At 36.3% G+C, this 21,200-nt stretch overlaps 1 protein-coding gene across 1 annotated transcript; it reads right to left on the reverse strand.

Moving 5' to 3' along the window:
- Positions 1-12,376: 12,376 nt before the first annotated feature.
- Positions 12,377-16,626, reverse strand: LOC129950299 (uncharacterized protein K02A2.6-like). The gene is made up of 5 exons (XM_056062199.1): positions 16,443-16,626; positions 15,839-16,396; positions 13,901-15,768; positions 13,669-13,837; positions 12,377-13,560 (listed from the first exon to the last, which is right to left on the reverse strand). Exons 1-5 carry the CDS (start codon positions 16,624-16,626, stop codon positions 12,377-12,379), a joined length of 3,963 nt encoding a protein of 1,320 aa, XP_055918174.1.
- Between the last annotated feature and the right edge of the window lie 4,574 nt (positions 16,627-21,200).

Genomic DNA, 21,200 nt, shown 5'->3' on the forward strand with positions numbered 1-21,200 from the left:
AAAAGCTTTTAGTTTTAGTTATGTCCGTCACAAACCAGCTTTTGTTGTGTGATCGTCCAAACTCAAGTATATTGCTCATACTTGAATTTGTGCCCCATTAACTCTCTAGACAGGTATATTCTTACTGCTGTGTCTCAAAAACCCCAAAAACTATCGAGTGAAACACTAAATATGATAGCACTTCGTGATCAAAATCAAATCAAATGGGGTGGCGCAACAGTCCGTTGTGAACCAGGGCCTAGTGACTTACAACTCTCAACCATTCCTGTGTGCGAGTACTGTTGTCAGGAATGGAAGGGACCTACAATTTAAGGCCGAATCCGAACGGCTAATTTGAGAAAGCACTTTTTCATGACAATAATTACTCTTGAAGAAATTGTCAATTCCTCGCAAGAGGCAGTACCCGCGAAAATTAATTTTTTAAATTAAGGTGGCACAGGCAGGGATTGAACCCAAGCCCCTTGCATGACAGTCCAACGCACTTTTTTTTTTTTTTTTTTTTGAATTCATTTTTATTAGTTCAATCTTAAACCTATCTTAAAGCTAGACAAAAATTCATAAAACTAGCCTAATTATCCATAACTTACAACTAACTTAATGGTCCCATACGGACACTCTAAGCTAAACTATAACACTAATTACTAATGCCTTTCGGCCTTAAGATCTATTTTACTTCAATTTAAATTTTATTTGTTTTGTTTTTATTAGAAAATTTTGAAAAAACTAATATCAATAACCTTTTTTTATTTATTTTTACTTACAAACTACTTAAAATAAGGTCCTTAAATAAAACTTAAAACTAACTAAAACTACCTATTCTACCTATAAACTACTTAAAACTAGAACAACCACAGCAGCAAATCTAACTATCTAACATTTTTGTTTTTCATATTTCGTTGTCTTTTTTTTTTTTTTTTATATTTTTATTTTTTTTTTTTAATGTTTTTTAATGTTTTTTTTTTTTTTTTTTTTATTTTTTGTTTTTTGTTTTTTTTTTTTTTTTTTTTTTTTAAATTTTTTTTTTTCGTGCCACCATGCCTATTCTACTTAAAACTAAACCCTAAAACTATAAAACAAGTATGTAAGCCGGCCAAGGCTTAAACCCCATCCCGACTACCCATTATCAAGTGCCGATTGAAGCCACCAAAACTGGTTCTCCTGCTTCACCCTATCAGTTCGGTCCCGTTCGGACACAGCCCTACTGAACCGAAGGAGCTCTGCTCCGCCTTGTGCCATGACGTCCCGATTGTACAGGAGTCGCCTATCCACGGTTCTTCGTCTGACGTGGTAGATTAACGGAACTGCCAATCTATCCTATATCAGACCGCATCTATCTAAAAAGAGGAATGCCTCTGGGGGAATGAAGCCGCTCAAGCGTGTACTCTCAAAATACTCGTCGTTCGGATAGAACGCCCCGAAAATTAAATTGTTGGTCGAAGACATAGCTCTTGCAATGTGACCTCGAACGAGTTTTATCACGAAATTGTCAATTCTGTTGATTCGAGCCCCGTTGTACAGGACCTCGTTGGAATAATAATGCACATAAGAAGATTCGGCTGTTCGATATAAGCCGGTACAGCGTCGTAAACACTGCCGCTCGAACACCCGAAACTTCTCCATCTGGGAAGGGGCAACGTTGAACCACACAGGACAACCATAAACGATCATTGGCCGTATGAGGGCCATGTAGCAAATTACCTTCACTCTGGGGTCAAGCCGACTGCTAAAAAACAGTCGTTTCGTCAGGGCGAAGGCTCCTCTGGCCCTGGTCAGAGCAGCATTTATATGTATGTCGAAATATAAATACTGATCTAACCAGATACCGAGGTACTTCACTACACTTTTGCTCGCCAATGGCTGCCCGTGAAGATCAACGATGACCATCTTGCGCCAATTCTTACACGTATCCCTCGTGGCCCTAGCCAACGGAGTCCGGAACAGAATTGTCTCTGACTTCTGGACATTTATTTTCAGTTTCCAGTCGTCGCAATATCGCTGAATCCTGTCGAAATCACGCTGCAAGAGAATTCTAATAACCTCAACCTTTCGGGCCGTTCTGTACGCAATTAGATCGTCGGCGTACGCAATTGCCTTTGTAAGACTACCTATCAGATCGCTGGTGTAAATGCTGAAGAGAATCGGCGAATTCACCGCTCCCTGTTGAAGACCATTTTTAATTGAGAATGTTGTGGTAGAAGTTACATTGCCACTTTTGACAACAAACTTTCTACCGTTAAGCATATCATAAAGTATAGACAACAATGGCTTGCTTATGCCAAGTCTGCTCAGTTTTAGGTAAAGACCCTCTAACCATACGGTGTCAAAGGCCTTTTCCAAATCAACCAGAACAGCACCTGTGCATTGTTGTTTTGATTTATTCCATTGGATATCAGAAACGAGTTTAGACGCAGCATGAATTGTGTCATGACCCGCCTTGAACCCGAATTGTGTATCCGGAATCATTTTGCTGTCCGCAGCCCACTTAGTCAGAGCCCTATTAATGATTTTTTCGAAAACTTTGCTGATGCTCGGAAGAAGACTTATCGACCGAAGATTTGACGGGTTGGAGTTGTCCTTTCCCTTTTTCGGGAGAGGATGAACCACAGCAGTCTTCCAATGCACTGGATAATATGCATTATTCAGTGCATTGTTGAAGAGTGTGGTGTAAATGTCAATTGCTTCCATCGGTAAATGTCTTAGTACAACGTTGGATATACCATCGACACCTGCTGACTTTTTGTTTTTGATTGAATTGAAGATGAGCTGAAGCTCAACCTTCGTCACTAACAAGGGACTTGGTCCCGTTTGCTCGGCGATTATGGCATTTGCCAAGGAATCGTCATTGAACCGCATGAAACCGCGGTTCTCAGATCGCCAATGTGTGATATCATTACGGAGGTAAAAGTGATTAAGTAGGGCTCTGTTTTCCAGGTCGTGGTTGGGGCGAATGCTAACATTCACCTTGTACACTTGCTGGAAAGCAGCTCCCACCGCCTCCACTTTTTCCTTCGGATCTTCAATTATATAAAAGTCATCGTCAAAGATGGCTTCTTCTGGATCTATTTGCGCTGTCATGAGTACGTCTCTGTTTTCTTCGGTTCTTTGGAGTTTCAGACTCGGAAGGTCATTGTCGTTCTTTTTTCTGAATATCTTGTTGATTTTAGGGAACATACTAGGGTCGCTCGAATTAACTGACCGGATCTTGCGGTCCCAGTACTTGTTAATTGATAGCCTGTAGTTCTCCTTAATCAACAGATTGACATTTTTTATTGACGACTTCAGTGTCCTAACCTCCAAGTCGTGTGGGTCTGTAAGTCGTCTGTACAAGTTTTTGAGTCTTGTCAGTAAGCCACTCTTGTGCTTTCGCAGTGCGTCGATTGTAGCGTTTCTGTAAGCGTCCATTTGGTCCCGTTCTCTGTACTTTGGGATTGTCCGTTCCATCGTTCGTTTTATTGTTTCGTCCATCTGTTGTAAATGTTGGTCAATTTCTGTATTTGTCAGGTTTCTGTTGTTTGGTGGGGCTATGTCACTCGAACGAAGTTCTCTCGCTAGGGCATTGGTGAAACGAGGCCACCGCATCTTACTGTAATTGTAAGAATGCGTTGGAACGTATTCCTCCAACTCCACGCGTTCGTTCGGAATCTGCATTACAGCAGCCAGTCCGCAGTGATCACTGTCGTACTCGACTGTCTGTAAGCAGTTTCGCGGGTGATTACCCACTTTGTCTGTTACTGTCAGTCTAGTGTCGTACAGCAAAAGGTCCAGAAAGGAGCCGCTTCTTGGATACGATGGCCTTTCAGTAGCCAGCAGGTCGACGCCATATTCAACGCTGTAAAGATTCATCAAATTAAAAAGATGATTACCTCTGGGATTACTTTCTTGATTTCCCCAATCTTCATGTTTTGCATTCAAATCCCCGGCCAAGATGAAATAGTTTTCTTCCAAGCTCAGTTTAAGTTCCCTAAAAAGAATCTCGAGTTCTGATGCAAAGTAAGTGACCTGCGGAGCTCCAGCCGCATAAGCCGCAATCATATACATCCGCTTCCCTTGAGAGAGAGAGATGCATACAACGCAAACTTCTAGCGTCTTGAGCTTTCGCAATTCATTGTTGTATATGACTTTATAATTAATACCTTTTCGTATAAAGAGAGCGACACCGCCCCCTTGAGTGGAGTCGGGCCGGTCTCTTCTTACGATATTGTAATTTTTATGAGTCAATTTGTGTTTGTGGTTTAGCTTAGTTTCGCTAGCCATAAACACATCGGGACTGTAGTCTTTCAACAATTGGAACATATTGGCTCTTCGTTCAATCCTAATCAGTGAATTTACATTCACAGCTAGGACTTTTAGGCGCGTCTCCGGCAGCGCGCCCATTATGGTCTAAATTGCGCCAGGCCAGGCAACAAAGAGTAGAGATGATCTACCCTTTTGCCTTGCTCCTTTATCTGACTTTGCAGTCCTGTTAGTTGACCTTGAATGCTCAACAACAAGGCTACAATGTCAGGCTGCACCTCTGGTGCCTAAGGCACAGTGGCCTTGGGGGCAACCGTTGGTGGAGCCTGTCTCGTATTCCCATTCCCTGACACCATTTGGGCGTAAGAGAATTTGGGATCCACGAATTTTTGTGTTGGAGCCTGTCGAACTGTTCGACTTTTTTCGGCTTTTTGACTGGCCTGTTTTTGCTTCATTTGTTGGACCTTAGGGCAACCCCTATAGTTAGCCGGGTGCCCTTGGTTTCCACAAAGGACACACTTGAGCAGGGTCAAATCCTCAACCCGCTCATTCCCCAGCTTACATTCTCCTACTTTGTGGGTTTCTCCGCACCTGACACAACGCAACTGCATATTGCAGTTGGCATTGGCATGGCCAAACCTCTGGCAGTTAGTACATTGTAAAATGCCGTCGTGCCTTTTTAATGTATCCCATCGTGCAGTTTGATAGTCGAGAGATGTGATTTTCTTCACACTATCAAAACTGCTTTGGGGCGATAATGTTACCAAGAACATTGGCAGCCTATAACCCTCCCGCCTGGACTTCACCGTAGTGAACGGCTTGACCCCGATAAAATCGAGATCGTCCGTGGCTTTTTGACGGAGCTTCAGCTAAGAGCTCCTCTGGTTCCGTGCAGGAACTTATGCCCTACAGAAGGACCGTCTGGAATTTTTCGCTCTTAGGCGTATAGCTGAAGAACTCAGCGGTGGCCTGTTTGAGCACTTCTTTAAGTAGTTTGTATTCGGCCAGTGAGAAGCACTGTACCGAATACCGCTTTTCTTTTTCATTAAGAATATTAATTAAAAATTTGCCCTTAGTGGCCGACTTACATACCTGTTTCAAGTCTTGCAGGTCAACCCGGTAGGTTCTAATTGGTGGCCCCTTCTCCTTCTTGGGCTGTGGTTGTTTCTGGTGTTGCTGCTGTTGTTGCTGCTTCTGCTGCTGTTGTTGCTGCTTCTGCTGCTGTTGTTGCTGCTTCTGCTGCTGTTGTTTCTGCTGCTGTTGTTTCTGCTGTTGTTGTTGCTGCTGCATTGCTTTAGCTGAGGTCGATGGGCCCTCAACATTTGGGCCTGTGACTGCTGCTGGCTTCTTTTTATTTTGTTCCGCTCCTGTGTTTTTGGGAGCGGGCTTATGTTGTGGTTGTTTTTGCTGCTGTAGTTGTTGTTGCTGTTGTTTTTGCGCTGCCTCTTCCTTTCGGCGCGCCTCTTGTTTGAGTCTAAGTGCAGTGAGGAGGGGCTCGATTTCCTCCTTCAGCTTGTTGAGGCTTTGCTCGAACTGGCTGATGGCTGCCTGCTTGGTTTGCAGGGCCTGCACCAGTTCGGTTTCATCCTGGAGGTCCGCCATTACCTCCAAAGCCTCCGTTGGCGGCGGGACTGGCTCTGGCTCCGATAGGAATAAATCCATATTCGGAGATCTGAAGAGCCCCTCTCCACCTTCGGATACATATTCAATTTTTTCCGACTCGGCGTAGTCGGAAAACTCACTCTCAGTGGTAATTCCACCTTTACCACTCTTCATTTCCTTCCGCATGTCCCGCCGCTTAGCAGAGTTGGCCCTCTCCACTTTGTTGGGGCTATGCTTCTTCATCTTTCTTTTTTTGTTGTTTGTGGCCTTCATCCACTGGTCAGATGCCTGACCTGATGTTGTTGCGGTTGTTTTTGGTACCGCTGCTGGCACCACCGCAACATCGCCTGATATGTTGGCAGAGGTATCTTTCGATACCCCTGCTCTTTTCTCCTTCTCCATCTCCTTTTCTTCCCAACAGATAAAATCAACAATTTATCTGTTGTGAAAAAAAGCTATTAAATTTTTTGTTGACTCCGGTTGGGAATCGAACCCACGACCCTTGGATCTGCTTCCTGACGCCACTTCCACTGGGCTATCGAATTGATGTTTTTTCTGGTGGCAAACTGCCAACTTTATTTACAACTTAACTTGCACTGTTTATTATCTTTTAAATAAATATAAATAAAATCACTTCTTCACAGGTTGGAAGTCAAATAACGACTGACAGTCCAACGCACTAACCATCATGCCACGGGCACTTCGTGATAGTATTCGAAAAAAGACCAATCTGAATGCCCAAGAAAAACAAGATATGAAAAATATTCGGAAGAACATCAAAAAACTTTGTAAAGAAGACATCCAAAAATTCAATGACAACCTCTTAAAGACAGTAATCGAAGAAACGAGATCAATAAAAAAGGCAAAGAATGCAATCCAAGATTATAAAAAATGGATAACAGCAATGGCGGATAATGATAAAAGAATTCACGAAAGGAAGAATATTAACCAAATAGCTACAAACTTTTACATTGATCTATACAAAACACGCATAGTAGACACTGATGATATATTTCTAGAGCGACAAAACCAGGAAGAAGATTTTCCACCATTTCTTAAAAGTGAAATACAGCGAGCAATAAATAGTTTAAAGAATGAAAAAAGCAAGGGAAACGATGGGATATTAGCTGAATACCTAAAGTTCGGCAACTTTTTACTGGCCAACTGGTTGACTACTATTTTCAGTCAGGTTTTGGTCAGCGAGGAAGTCCCAGACCAATGGACGAAATCGGAAATAATTCTCATACATAAAAAAGGGAGCAGGGACGATATCAACAATTATCGCCCGATAAGCATAATATCATCGATATACAAGGTTTTTGCGAAGTGTTTATTTGAGAGAATGAAAACCACTCTTAATTTAAATCAACCTTTTGAACAAGCCGGTTTTAGATCAGGTTTTTCAACAATAGATCATCTTCAAACCGTTAAACAAATAATAGAAAAATGCAAAGAGTATAACATCACAATAAACTTTGCCCTCATCGATTTTGCAAAAGCGTTTGACACAGTAGAGCAGAGATTTATTTGGAAGGCGCTTTTGAATCATGGTGTTGACGAAAAAATAGTTCGAATCCTTAAGAAAATGTATGACAGGAGCACATCCCACATAAAAACGGAATGCATTGGACCAGATTTTAAAATATCGCGAGGTGTAAGGCAAGGAGATCCAATTTCACCAGCACTCTTTTCCGCAGCCTTAGAAGGAGTATTTAGAAAGCTAGACTGGGTAGACAAAGGATTGAAGATAAATGGCATATGTCTTTCAAACCTCCGATTTGCCGATGACATTATAATTATCGCAAACAGCAGTGAAGAACTTCAAACGATGCTGAACGAACTGTGCTCGGAATGCGGAAATATTGGATTGTCAACAAATCAACAGAAAACTAAAATTATGACAAATGGTGCTTATGATGCAGTTAGTGTTAACAACAATATATTAGAATACGTTGAAGACTACACATACCTTGGTCAGATTATCTCATTCAAAGACAAAGAAAAAAAGGATATAGAGCAGCGAATGACGAACGCTTGGAGGCAGTTCTGGAACATCTTCTTACATTGAATATTTCGAATAAAACAAGGAAATATGTGTTTGACTCAACAGTTCTTCCAGTCCTCACCTATGGGTGCCAAACTTGGCAAGTCACGAACAACACTGAAATGAAACTCCAATCATGTCAGAGAGCAATGGAGAGAGCTATTTTGAACGTTCATATTGCCCAGCAAATTAACCATCAGAATATAAGAAGTCAAACTAATTTTGAAGACGTTAGACGCAGGCTTAAGAAACCCAAATGGGAATGGGCAGGACATGTAATACGTACACCTGATAATTGATGGACAAAATTAGTAACCGAATGGATACCCTTAGAAAGCAAAAGAAGCGTAGGTGGACAACATAAACGCTGGAAGGATGACATCCGAAAAACATGCCCACTTTATTGGAGAGAAGCACTAGATAGAAGAAGATGGAGAAGTCTGGGGGAGGCTTGTGCTCAGATAACCTAAAATTATAATTCTCTTTTCAAATAATGTATATATTTAAATTATGTAGTTTTAAACCTTCATTGAATTATTTGTTTCTTGTAATTTAATTAATTTTACGTACACATACTTGTTTAAATGTAATGTAAATATATTCAATCAAATGGTAATTATAAAATTATTGGAAATTTTAAAGTATTAATGAGTGAAAAAAGCTTGGAATAATAATGATAATAACTCTCTAGAGCAGCCATACTCAACATTTTTTTTAATGGGCCACATTGATCATTTTGTAACGCTACCCCGGGCCACAAGAATTTTGTTTTATCGTAAATAAAAATACTCATTTTAATGTGCATGCATACATACATTATGAAATTGAGAACACATTTGGAAAACGAAGATTCGCAAACAAATGTAGATCCAAATAATGTGACCAGAATCTGTGAACTTCTTTTGGCGTTTGCATTTTTTTCGGGGCCGATGTTCCAAAATTCTAAGTATTCCCCTTTTTCCTTAAACAGAGCTTCAATATTTGAATCGTTTTTTAAATTGATGATCTCATCAAAAAACTTTTCCTAATCTTGATTTAGTCGTTGTTTCCAGATGCCTGGGTTTTCTACAAGCGTTAAGCATTTTTTTATTTTTCTGATATCATGAAACCTTTTTTCAAATTCTTTTGACAGTGTTGCTATAAGTAATTCAATATTGTTGAGCAGGTTTCATAAGAGATTTTGATAAGGACCTTTGTAGCTATATCCATTGTTGGAAAATTTTGTAGCTGTTTACTCCTTATTTCTTTATGAAAAATATTAAGCTTTTCTTCAAAAGCAAATATTTTACTTGCCATCTGTGAAATTATGTTATTTTGTCCTTGGAAATTTCGATGACGCGCTATTTAGTTTGATCATCTTGCAATTCTGGGTAAACTTTTTTATTTTGTTGTAAGGAGAGGATTATTACGTGACGCAAGGAAAAAACCTTTTTAAAAACCCTTCCCCTACTAAGCCATTGCACAGAGGCATGCAAAAGAACGTCACCGTACTCACTTCCCTATTCTTCCAAATAATAATTTTGCATAATTTTCTTATAATTCACAATATCAATTACAATCTTCATCGCAACATCGATTTTTGAATTGATAATCCGTGCAGCCAAGTCTTCTTGAGGAATAATGCAAGGAAATCTAATTAAATTTGTCAAATTATATTTTTTTAAACAAGGCTATAAATCCATTTTCAGATCCAGTCAAAGATGGACAGCAAACTGTACATACAACCACGATTTTCTTAATATCAATATCATTCTGCTCCAGAAAATTTAAAATTGTATCAAGATAATCTATTCCCCGGGTCTGACCTTTCATCGGAAGGAATTTGAAAAATTCTTCCAAGATTAAATTCTGTTCTGTGCAATATCTAAAAAACACCGAGCATTGAGATGTTGCATGTCTAACACATGTTGAATCAGGCAGCTGTAGTTTTTTTAATTTCAGACAATATTTGTTTTTTTGTTGCCAAATTTATCAAATAGTATGTCGGCAGCACTTACTAAACATTCTTTGATATTTTCTGAATCGGTGAACGGTTTGATGTGCTTACCAAGAGTAGGTATAGCAAATTTTTTAAGATTCCTTAGTTACCACTGAGTTTTGAGATAAAGCCACGGCCATCACATTTTGTTGAGGTTGTAATGACCGCTTTAATAAAGTTAATTTCTCACTTCTTAATTGTGTTCCAAGAGGATAAGTTTCATTGAAAGATCTGTGTGTTGTGTTAAAATGACGACAAATATTATACTTTTTTAAAATAACTTCTTCACGGCATATTAAACAGGTAGCCTTGTTGTATTTGCTTGGCACAACAAAACATTCTGTTTCCCATTCGTCTTGAAATGATCTATTTTCATCAGATATATTTCGTTTTAGTTTCGAGGAAATTCTTGCCATTATATTTATTTACAGAAATTCACTGCAACCGCACTGACTGAAATTCAAAATGTAAGTACCTAATCATCAAAACGAGGTATGTCAGCAAAATAGTTTCCCTGACTTATTATGCCTGGACTGCTGTGTTTACGAATTTTCCATTCAAAATTTGAATAAAATGATTCCAATTCAATTTCGCAATGGCAAGAAAAGTAAGGAATACTCAGCGACATCTTCATTTAGTTTTGTAAACTTTTCCTGGCGTTGAAAAGAGTATTATCTAGATTATTCTTTAAAAACACACGATGTCCATTTTTCCGCTGATGTACGTTCTAGTGTTGCTTCCAGTTTAAAAACTCAAAAGGATATATTTTTCTCACGTTTTGATGCAGTCACTCGATATTTTAAGAATTTATTAAACTACTAAAAGGTTTAATAGCTCAGACCGCAGGTTGAGTATAGCTGTTCTAGAGTCTCTTTTAAAGAATTAAGAAGATAACCTTTTAAATGATAGCTGATCGTTCTCTTACAGAGACTCTAGCCACTCTTAAACACAGCTGCAAAGTCTCATAGCCTATCATAGTTTAATGGATATTTTTACAAACAATGCTCTAATGAAATAGTCAATTATTATCCCCTCCTAAAGCAATTGAACCATATTACCCGTATTTCTAAGAATGCTTATCAGATAGCCCTTGAGCCCAATTTCGAACTTACTGCTAAGTAATCATTTTACTGTGCAGACATTCAAAACCAATGTGCATCAGTGTGAGTGTCACTTTTCTAATTCTATCCTCCTTTCCTATAGAGGTATTTATAACTCAAGTGCGCGCTTAATATTGAAAATCTAAACATTTTGATTTCGATCCACCGTGTTATTGAAGATTGTGTCCACTAATTTCGGATTTATTTAAGACGAAAAAAGTAATTACCATGCGAATAGAATTAAATTAGCTCTTATTTGTGAGATTTAAAATTATTTAGTTTCCTATTTTGAAAAATGTATGAATCGTTTGTTTTATTCTTCCTCTTCTTCAGTAATATGTCAAAAGTTTCGAACAGTGTTATAAATTTTATTTGTACAAATATTCGAAAATAATTAACATAAATATAAGAAAATAAATTTGTAAGCAAGCATTACTATAGTGGTATTGAATTTTCATAAATTATCAAATCAAATTCATCATGGATTAAATAAATCGATTTATTTTTGATCAAGGGTAGAATAAATTAATTTATTCTTGATTTAAGATCACATCTGCAGATTTACTCTTCTTTTCACTTATACAAATACAATTTAAATAAAATGCGTACCTGCAAATTTGACAGCTCTATCAGACTCATATGTAAACAAGTAAACAAAAGAACTAATAAAATGACAAAAAGTATAAAAAATAAAAACAATTGGAATTGTTTTCCATGCGCTACGTAAAAACAACCAATTTTTAGGGAAATCCCATTAAATGACTAATATCTCAAAAATATCAATCTTAGTATTTTGGTGCTTAGGACCATTTTTTGGTAGCTAATAGAACTTCTTATAAAACTGTTGACATTTACGTACATCCTTTTTATTGATATTTAGAGACAATCAATGGAAACTTTTGTAGATTATTCAATTCTGTCAAAAACCCTTTACAGGGCGAGATGATACTTTAAAATTCCGCGACGCTTTAGAAAGTTATGGTGTTTTTCATGGGTAAATTCAGATTTCCGTTGAAAATTTGATTTTCCGTTGACCATAGAACACGATTGGAATTTTTTTTTGTATCATTGTTTAAGTGTAAATTCGTGAAAGAGTGCAGCATAGCTGTCAAATTTCCATCCAAACATTTCATTTAAATTATAAAAGTATTATTATAAGAATCGTAAATCTGTGGGAAAATAAAGTGTATTCAAAGAGATGTGTGCTGTTTGGTTGCTGATATAATACTGTTCTTTATTCATTGTTCTCTCTTACTTACTAATAAATGACATCTATTTGTTAACTACATAAGGTTGGGTGCGTTCACTTTATCATAACACACAATTTAATCTTTGGTGCGTTTATGAATACATTACAACTCCCTACTAAAGTTTTTTATATACATAGTTTTAAATTAACTTAATTATGCAATACAAATTTTAGACTAAATTACTTCGATATTGATCAGCAATGCTCGCTTTTGCAATGCTTGCAGTCTCTCGAATTGGTCGACTTGATGATGGAACGTTGCGAGTTTTTTCAATAAGTTTTTCGTTTAAATCGTCTTCGTTGGAATCAAGTGCATCGTTGACTGGTTTAACTACCTCTTCCCCTTTCGATGGCACTGCGTGAACATCTATTGTATCGGGAGTACTTCTCCTTAAATTCGTATGTTCTCGTGTTTGCTGAGTCTCCTGTTTGATGGCCGCTGTACTCAATTCAGGTGTAACATCTTGACTTGTGCTTATTTCACGAATTTGATTCAAATGCCTTTTTATTTCTCTCCCGTTTTGAGTAATTACGCAACCATAATTTCGAGGACCAAATTTTTCTTTAATTTTCGCTGGTGTCCAGCTTGGCTTGTTGGGATTGGTATAGTCACGAATGTATACTTTATCACCAATCTCAAATGCTACTTCTCTTTTACCTCGAAAATTCGATATATTTTTCTTTTGGGCTTCAACAATGCTTTCCTTTACCAAAGGTGGTTTCAACAATGTAAAACGTGATTTTAATGTTCGGTTTAACATGACTTGTGATGGAGAAACTCCCGTGGTGCAATGCACACTAATGCGGTAATCGAATAGAAATATATTCAAAAAATAATCGAAATCGATTGGTTTTTTGTCTTCCAAGTTGGCTAAGAGTGACTTTTTTACTGTTTTTAAGGAATTTTCTGCTTGGCCATTTGTAGCCGGATGGCCAGGTGCAGTAAAAATATGTTTGATATGATTATTTTTAATAAATTCCGCGAATTCATTTGACGTAAATTGCCTTCCGTTGTCACTGACAATTATATCGGGTAAACCGTATCTACAAAATGTTTCTCTCAGAAAATTGATAGTGCATGCCGATGTAATCGTTTTTGTTTTAAACACCTCAATCCATTTTGAAAAAGAATCAACAATTATTAGCAAATAATATCCGTGAATTGGACCTGCATAATCAATGTGAATTCTTGACCATGCATGATCCGCTGCGTTCCATGGAATCAATGCACTTTTTTCTGGACTGGGCTGTTGTAATCTGCATGCGTGACATGATTTAATTAAATCTTCAATGTCTCTATCGATTTTGGGCCACCAAATGAATGAACGGGCTAATGCCTTGGTTTTGACTATACCTAAATGGGATTTATGTAAATCCAACAAAATTTGTTTTCTTAATTTGTTAGGGATAATGCTACGGTAACCCCATAATAAACAATTGGATTCGACCGATAATTCATTACCCTTATTTTTATACGGAATAAATTCTTCACCTGTTAAGGTCGACACTGTACCACTTTGAACAGCGTCTATCAATTTGGACAAAACTTTATCTCTTCGTGTTTCAATTTGAATATTTTTGAAACTTAATTGAAGTTGATTATTCGAATTAATAAAGTTAATATAATTTGCCTGTTCAACATAAATAAAATTGATAAATTTATTTTCGCTCGCGGAATCATTTTCAAATTTGACCTGTGGTATGCGTGATAAAGTGTCAGCGTGATTCAATGAACCCTTAACATGACGTATCTTGAAGTTAAAACCAGACAAAATGAATGCCCACCGTTGCATTCTTGCAGCCGCCATCAAAGGAATGCCTTTGTGCTCTCCTAATATTGAAATTAATGGTTTATGGTCAGTTTGCAAAATGAAATTAATGCCTATCAAATATTGATATAATTTAGTTACGCTAAAAACGATGGCAAGGGCTTCTTTTTGGATTGTACTATAATTTCGTTCTGCTGGAGATAGCGAACGTGAAACGTATGCTACTGGTTTGAGCTCACCATTTTCAAACTCATGTGATAAAATACCAGCCACTGCTGTATCACAAGCGTCTGTTGTTAAAATAACTGGTTTTTCTCTGTCAAAATGAACTAACACTTGGTCACCGGTTATCTCCTTTTTTAACAATTCATATGCAGAATTCGTGGCGTTATTCCAATGAAATTTAGTGTCTTTTCTCAATAACTTATAAAAAGGTTCCATTTCTTGTGCAAAATTTGGAACAAATTTGGAGTAAAAATTTACCATTCCAATGAATGCCTTAACTTCAGATACATTTGTAGGTATTGGTGCGTGAAGCACGCTTCTAATATTGGTGTCGTTTTTCCTTAGGCCATTTTTGTCAATGGTAAAACCTAAGTACGAAATTTCTTCCATAAAAAATATGCATTTCTTAGGGTTCAGTTTCAATCCAACAGATTGTAATTTACCTAAGACGATCGTTAATGTTCTGCTATGGCTATGAGTGTCTGGCCCAGTGACGACAATATCGTCCATAAAATTTATGCAGTTAGGTATACCACGTAACAATGTTTCAATGGTTTTTTGGAAGATAGCCCCCGCTGGTTTTATGCCAAAAGCTAATCGCTTTACTCTAAATAAGCCTAAATGTGTACTAAGAGTACAAAGGTTTTGGGATTCATGGTCTAATTCTAACTGATTGTACGCATTCGATAGATCCAATTTACTGAACAACTGTCCACCCTGCAGCGAAGCGAAAATCTCCTCAATACGGGGCAATGGATATTTGAAATCTACCAAAAATTTATTAAGAGTGACGCTAAAATCACCACAGATGCGTAAATCACCATTTGGTTTCATCACTGGCACAATCGGTGTTCCCCAATCGGCGTTATCGACTGGTTCCATCATACCAGAATCACAAAATTCATTTAGTTTTTGTTCAACAATTGGTTTCCATGCGAACGGCAACGCACGCGGTTTCCAAAAAATTGGTTTCGTGCCCGGCATGACCTCTAAATGTACTTTCGAGATGGTAAATTTACCTAAACCTTCTTCAAAAACTTCACTAAAAGTCGTTTTTAATTTTTGAACAATTGTATTATAAACATTTGTATTATCTAAATTAGATGCAAAATTTTGAATTGGAACAGGATTGACTGAATTCTTCTGATTTGAAACGGTTGAGCTCGAACTTGACATCGCGTTAACTTGTCTTAATTCAAAGTTGAAAACCCGAAGAAAATTTCTCCCTAATAAAATTGGTCGATTAACATTCGTGACTACCATTTCTACTTCCTCAGTTTGATCTCGATATTTTATGTTTGGTAAAAACTCACCGATAATTTCTATTCCATGACCACCGTAGTCATCGTATTTTTCTGTGTTTTGCTTTAAACAACGCGTGTCAAAATGCTTCCTGTATTGAGTTAAGGGCATCAACGAAATCGGAGACCCAGTGTCACATTCCACATCGAATTGGATACCGTTGATGTACACAGTTAAATCGAAAGTATTTGACTTACGGCTCCCGGAAATATTAAAAATGGAATACCAATCCGTTCCATCACCACATGTCGGTCCAACTTGAGTACCTGTGTTAACGAAAGTCGAAATATTAGGATTAGTTTCTTGAACATGAGAAATAGTGTGATTTAAATTAACAAAAATTTGTCGATAAATTCTTCTCTTTTGAGCGGCAAATCGGCTTTAAATGTCCCTTTTTTCCGCATTTATCACAAGTAGCGTCTCTAAATTTGCAAGTTTGTGATTTGTGTGTCCTCCAGCCACAATGTTTGCATGCATCCCTTTTCTGGTGATGTCCGTTAGATCGCCTGTTGCGTTGAGTCCCGCTACTGTTGTTGCCTCGGACAAAGTTTACATCAGTTGACATTGAGTTACCCTTGAGTTTCACCTCGTATATGAGCGCCTTCTTCAATGCCGTGGCTATCGTCAGCTTCTCGTCCTCTTCGCAAAATTTCTCAAACAATTTCTCGTTGTTGGCCATTCCCATGATAAATCGGTCACGTACAGCTTCGTCCAAATTGGCAAATTTGCATTTCAGCGCTAATGTTTTAACGCGTGCGTACCATGAATTGACTGATTCATCTGAATTTTTCGATGCGGTGTAAAAATTCAATCGTTCCCGATAAATCATTACCGGTGGCATAAAATGCTCTTCCAACAGCGTGCACAGTTCGTCATATTTTTTTATCGCTTGGCCTTTTTGGGTCACAAAGTGCTCGTAACAGTGAATACGCATGTGTACCGATACTTTTCAACAGCGTTGCTTTTTTTGATGGCTCCAATGTCACATCAATGTCGGTGAAATGGATTTCTAAGCGCTCTTTCCATTCAGAAAAACTGTCTGTTTCTGGCGAAAATTCCGTCATTTGAGACGCTTGAAAAATAGTCATCTTTTGTTCGGTTTTTGATGTATCACCGTTTGGCATTCTTATGACTTTTACTTTAATTTTATTTTGCGCGAAAAAAAATGTTACTAATCCTCGTCGCCAATTGAAGTATATTCAAAGAGATGTGTGCTGTTTGGTTGCTGATATAATACTGTTCTTTATTCATTGTTCTCTCTTACTTACTAATAAATGACATCTATTTGTTAACTACATAAGGTTGGGTGCGTTCACTTTATCATAACACACAATTTAATCTTTGGTGCGTTTACGAATACATTACATTAAAAAACATCAATTTATTTTGGTCCATGAATTGCAAAAACAGGACATTTTGGTGTTTTCCCATGGAAAACTCCATTATAGAATAAAAGGGAAATCTTATGGACTCAAAATTTCTCGGAATTCTTTTATTTACATTTCCACAAATATTTATTGTTGTTACTTAAAATACAGTAACAATCTACTAAATAAAGGAAATACATGGAATAAACATAAATATAATATTAGCATACATTCCCAACTTAAAGCACAGATTTCAAAATCTAAGTTCTGTTAAGTCCTAAATATTATTTTTTAATTTATTTTTGAACCAAAACAAAGTGATGGAAATTGTAGTTGTATGTAATTGTTTGAAACGAAAAATTTTGCATTCGAAATAGTCTTGAATAACCCAAAAGTTCCTTTGTGTGAACTGAGCTTCTTTATTCTAAATAAGGTGGGATAGGGATACATATTTCGAATTTTGACAAGCTCTAACTAAGCACCTAAGTATTTATGTTTATTTACGCAATCAGCTAATGTTATGTTTTTGTATATAATTGGTTGTTGTTATAGTTGTATGGTGTGTTCATCAAAACGTGTCTCATAGAAATATGAAGAACCTTAAAATAAAAGGGTCCATTGAAACACCTACACTACACCTCTTGTTTTATAGTCTTTACCATAACGAATAGCTGAAGTTGAATTCATTTATAACGCCCTCCAGAAATTGACACAGCCAGGACAATTCTATTATCCTCGATTAAAATCCCACCAACGAAGGACAACGTGACGACGATGCCACGAAGGGACCATAAGGCACCGCATTCGCAGTGAGAGCTGAGAGATTCACTTTCCACAATTCACCGAAGAGTTAATAATACAATAAAGGATGCCCTCAGCGATTTGTGTTTGCCATTTAAAAACAAAAAAGAAAAATGTTGCTATAAATCTCGGTGAGAAAAAAGAAACGATAATAACGGAAAAAAACGTTACCCAAAGGAAAACCAGAGAAATAACAATAATAATATAAAACACCCGTGGAAATAAAAAGCAAAAGATGAAAATGGAAAAAAAGATGTCCGCAATCAAATGGAATTTTCCCACCTCTTTTTATATAGCTAACCTTCTACCACCCCTCCCTCAATTTGTGTTTGTTGTTTTTCTTATGTGCAGAAAGAAAGAAAAGCTTAAATTGTTACAGTGCTGTCTGTGTGAGATGTGCAAAGATACACAAATACATAGGTTAACAAAAAAACGACTGACCTCTGACCTCAACACAATAATAATTGTAAAAACATAGAGCAGGAGGAAATTTCATTTTCAGACTCAATCTCTCGTCGGTTGATGGCTTCTGGCATTTTTTGTTTTTGACTCTTCACAAGGATAATAAAAAAAATCCAACAATATAACGATGAGTTTGAATATCCTGTGGAAATTTGTTTTACCTGAAACCTGAGAGAGATATTATTCCCCGGAAAAGCTAAATATGTATATATGTATGTATTGGTGGAAAAAGTAACCTAATTGAATTTCGAAATCGAAAAAAGGAAGTAACAGTGGTTGCAATGTTTTCCAAAAGAATGGGATAAAAGGTTTTAAATCGATCCGTTGACAATTTTTGTAATATTTTTTTTGTTTTTTAAATAAAAACAGACATGAAATAATTGCATTTTTGAATAATATAATTATACTTCTGGTAGTTATTTAAACATTGTTGGTAAACATTTATGTGTTTGTATATTTTTTTACTTACGTTACGTTATGTTTTTTTTTTATTAATATAACATAATTACTTTTTAAATCAAATTAAAAACCGAGCCTTTACTGGTCGTAGATTATGATATTGAATTTAAGAGCACGTCGCGACACTTTTCCAGTGGGAAAACTCTAATATTTTATCCTAAAGGCTTTCCCAATAACAATGGTTAGCAACGTTTAAACTCATATTTCTATAACAAACACTAAAAATTATTTATTTACTGTTTTTCTGAATTTGAATTTCGACCTTTTTCCATTACTCTATGTTTTAAAAATGTAATGCACGTAATATTTAAAAAAAAGTGAAGAAACCATAAAAAGGTGTTTAAGGTGGCTAAGAAAGGTTTGAAATCATTCAGTGTAATAAAACGTATAATATTCTATGAATGTTTGGAATGACTTTATCAATTGGTTGCAACATTTATCAACAGTATATGTCTCAAAATATATTAAAAAAGAATTTAACATTTTCATCACTTCTTGAAATCCGCTATTTCGCTTTTTTCAAACTTGTGTAACCACACTTTAAATGTTTTTCGTAACCGTCCGAAAATTTGTTTTTTGAGGGGGTATTAATCTCAACTGTTTGTAAAGATTTTTTTTTTCAAAAAAGTTAATAATGCAGTAAATTTGTCATTTGATTAAAGGGAGAACTTGCTTTAAATTCTGTATAGGATGTTGTGCAAATACCTTCCCTGTTAAGCAAAAGGAATATTTTTTGTGAGAAAAAGTGAGTTACATACAAAATCAAAGATTGGACAACACGCCAACACCTACAATACTTTGATATAACTTTTTTCAAAGCCTCAAATCCATTCTTACTTTTAAAGAAATGTTGCTTCTGTCTATAATCACACAAAATACATTTTAAATCTCAAAGTTAAAAACTACAGAAAAACAATTTAAAGCAAAAGTGTTAGTTTTATATTTGTATATTATTGGGTATTATTATAGAAATTCGAAGCAATTAAATCGGCTATACTATACTTTATAGTCAAGTAGTCTTCTATCTGGACAAAAGGAGCCGTTAACTTAAATATTGTAAATTCATTAGATATTTTCAGGCATTACCGATTATAACCCTGTTGGGTTAAAGTTAACTGAATTTCTTTATATTGAGCCAAATTTGGTTTCTATACCTATGTCCGATTTATTTTAGATCGGATAGAAATATGTTTATGCTTTCTTATCTAATTTTTGTTTTTATCTTGACTACTTTCAATATTAAAAATCGCTATAGAACATTATCTCCAATAGGGACGTTAATTGTTTTTAATTTTTCTCATTAAGAAATGAATGATTTTAATATTTTATGAGCAAGCTTTTATATTGTCTATAAAACATTAGATGCTCCAACATGTCTAATTTATTTTTTATTTTAAAAAATATTTGGTTGTTTATCAAAATTCGATACCTCCAAAACGTATCAATTTTTTTTAAAAGAATTTCAAAATCTTTTAGTTTGCACTCAATAACTGTATACTAAAAATAGTTCTAATAAAAGTTGTATATTGTAAAAAACGCTCTTACGATTTTTAAAAACTAAATTTAATCAATTAAACAATTTTGTGAAATAAAGTGATATTTCAATTTTAAAATCTTCAAATATAGGTAATGTTTTTAAACAGACTCTTTTTGTTTAAATTGTGTTCGAACTAAGACACCAACAGGGCCGGAATTAGCGGTCCAGAGGTCAATAAAGAAGCGGAGGCCCGCTCGCCCCAAATTATTTTCGAAATAAAGTAAACCATTTCTTTTTACTCGAGTATTTCAATAAATAATTTATTGTGAAACGAAGTAGATTCCTTTAGTATTGAACAAACAAACAAAAAAAGAATTGTCTAGAATTAAATTTTAGGGTTAACGAACGGAACCTTTCAAGCATTTTCGCCGAAAAATCGTTGATGATTTTGTTGAAATCCAGTTCTCGGAGTAAATCGTTTTCAACCGCTAAGGAGGGATAAACGATAAAACGGTTTTTTCGCATCCAGTGCAATTTGTTCCCATCAAAACCAAATATAACTTAATTCAATTTCGAGGTTTGGGATCGTAGCTCTGAAATTTTGATTTTTGAGAGCTTGATAGTAAAATAGCTCCGGAGATTGATCTGTTCCATAGTCCTTTTCCTTTTTCTATGAGTCAATCAAAGACACAAATGGAACTTTCATCAATGCCTCTGTTGCAGCGTGCAAATTTTCAGCATCCATTTTCTCGATGTGATGCAATCTTTCGGTAAAAGAAACGGATAGCTGGTCAATAACTGGGATGAAGGCGGATACTTTGTATTTTTCCTTGGGTGACAGATTTGCGTCTTGTGCTTTCCCGTAATCGAGCGGATTCAACATATTCATCAGTATGGAATCATTTCATTTGGATTCCACGAATGATTTCAGTGATTCAAGAATCATTTTTGCAACATCGTTCCAAACTGTTGCAAACAAAGCAGTTTCGTGACCACTCATCTTCTGTAGAAGGGGTGTAGCTTCATTCCCCACGATATCTTTTTGCTCTTTGTAGGAAGATATGCTGGTTAAACGTTCTACGATCTCCGAATATCCATTGACTAAGGCTTTCGTAGCTTCTGCTCTGCCTTT

Source organism: Eupeodes corollae, chromosome 1, assembly GCF_945859685.1.
Source record: "Eupeodes corollae chromosome 1, idEupCoro1.1, whole genome shotgun sequence".
Classification (NCBI taxonomy): domain Eukaryota; kingdom Metazoa; phylum Arthropoda; class Insecta; order Diptera; family Syrphidae; genus Eupeodes; species Eupeodes corollae.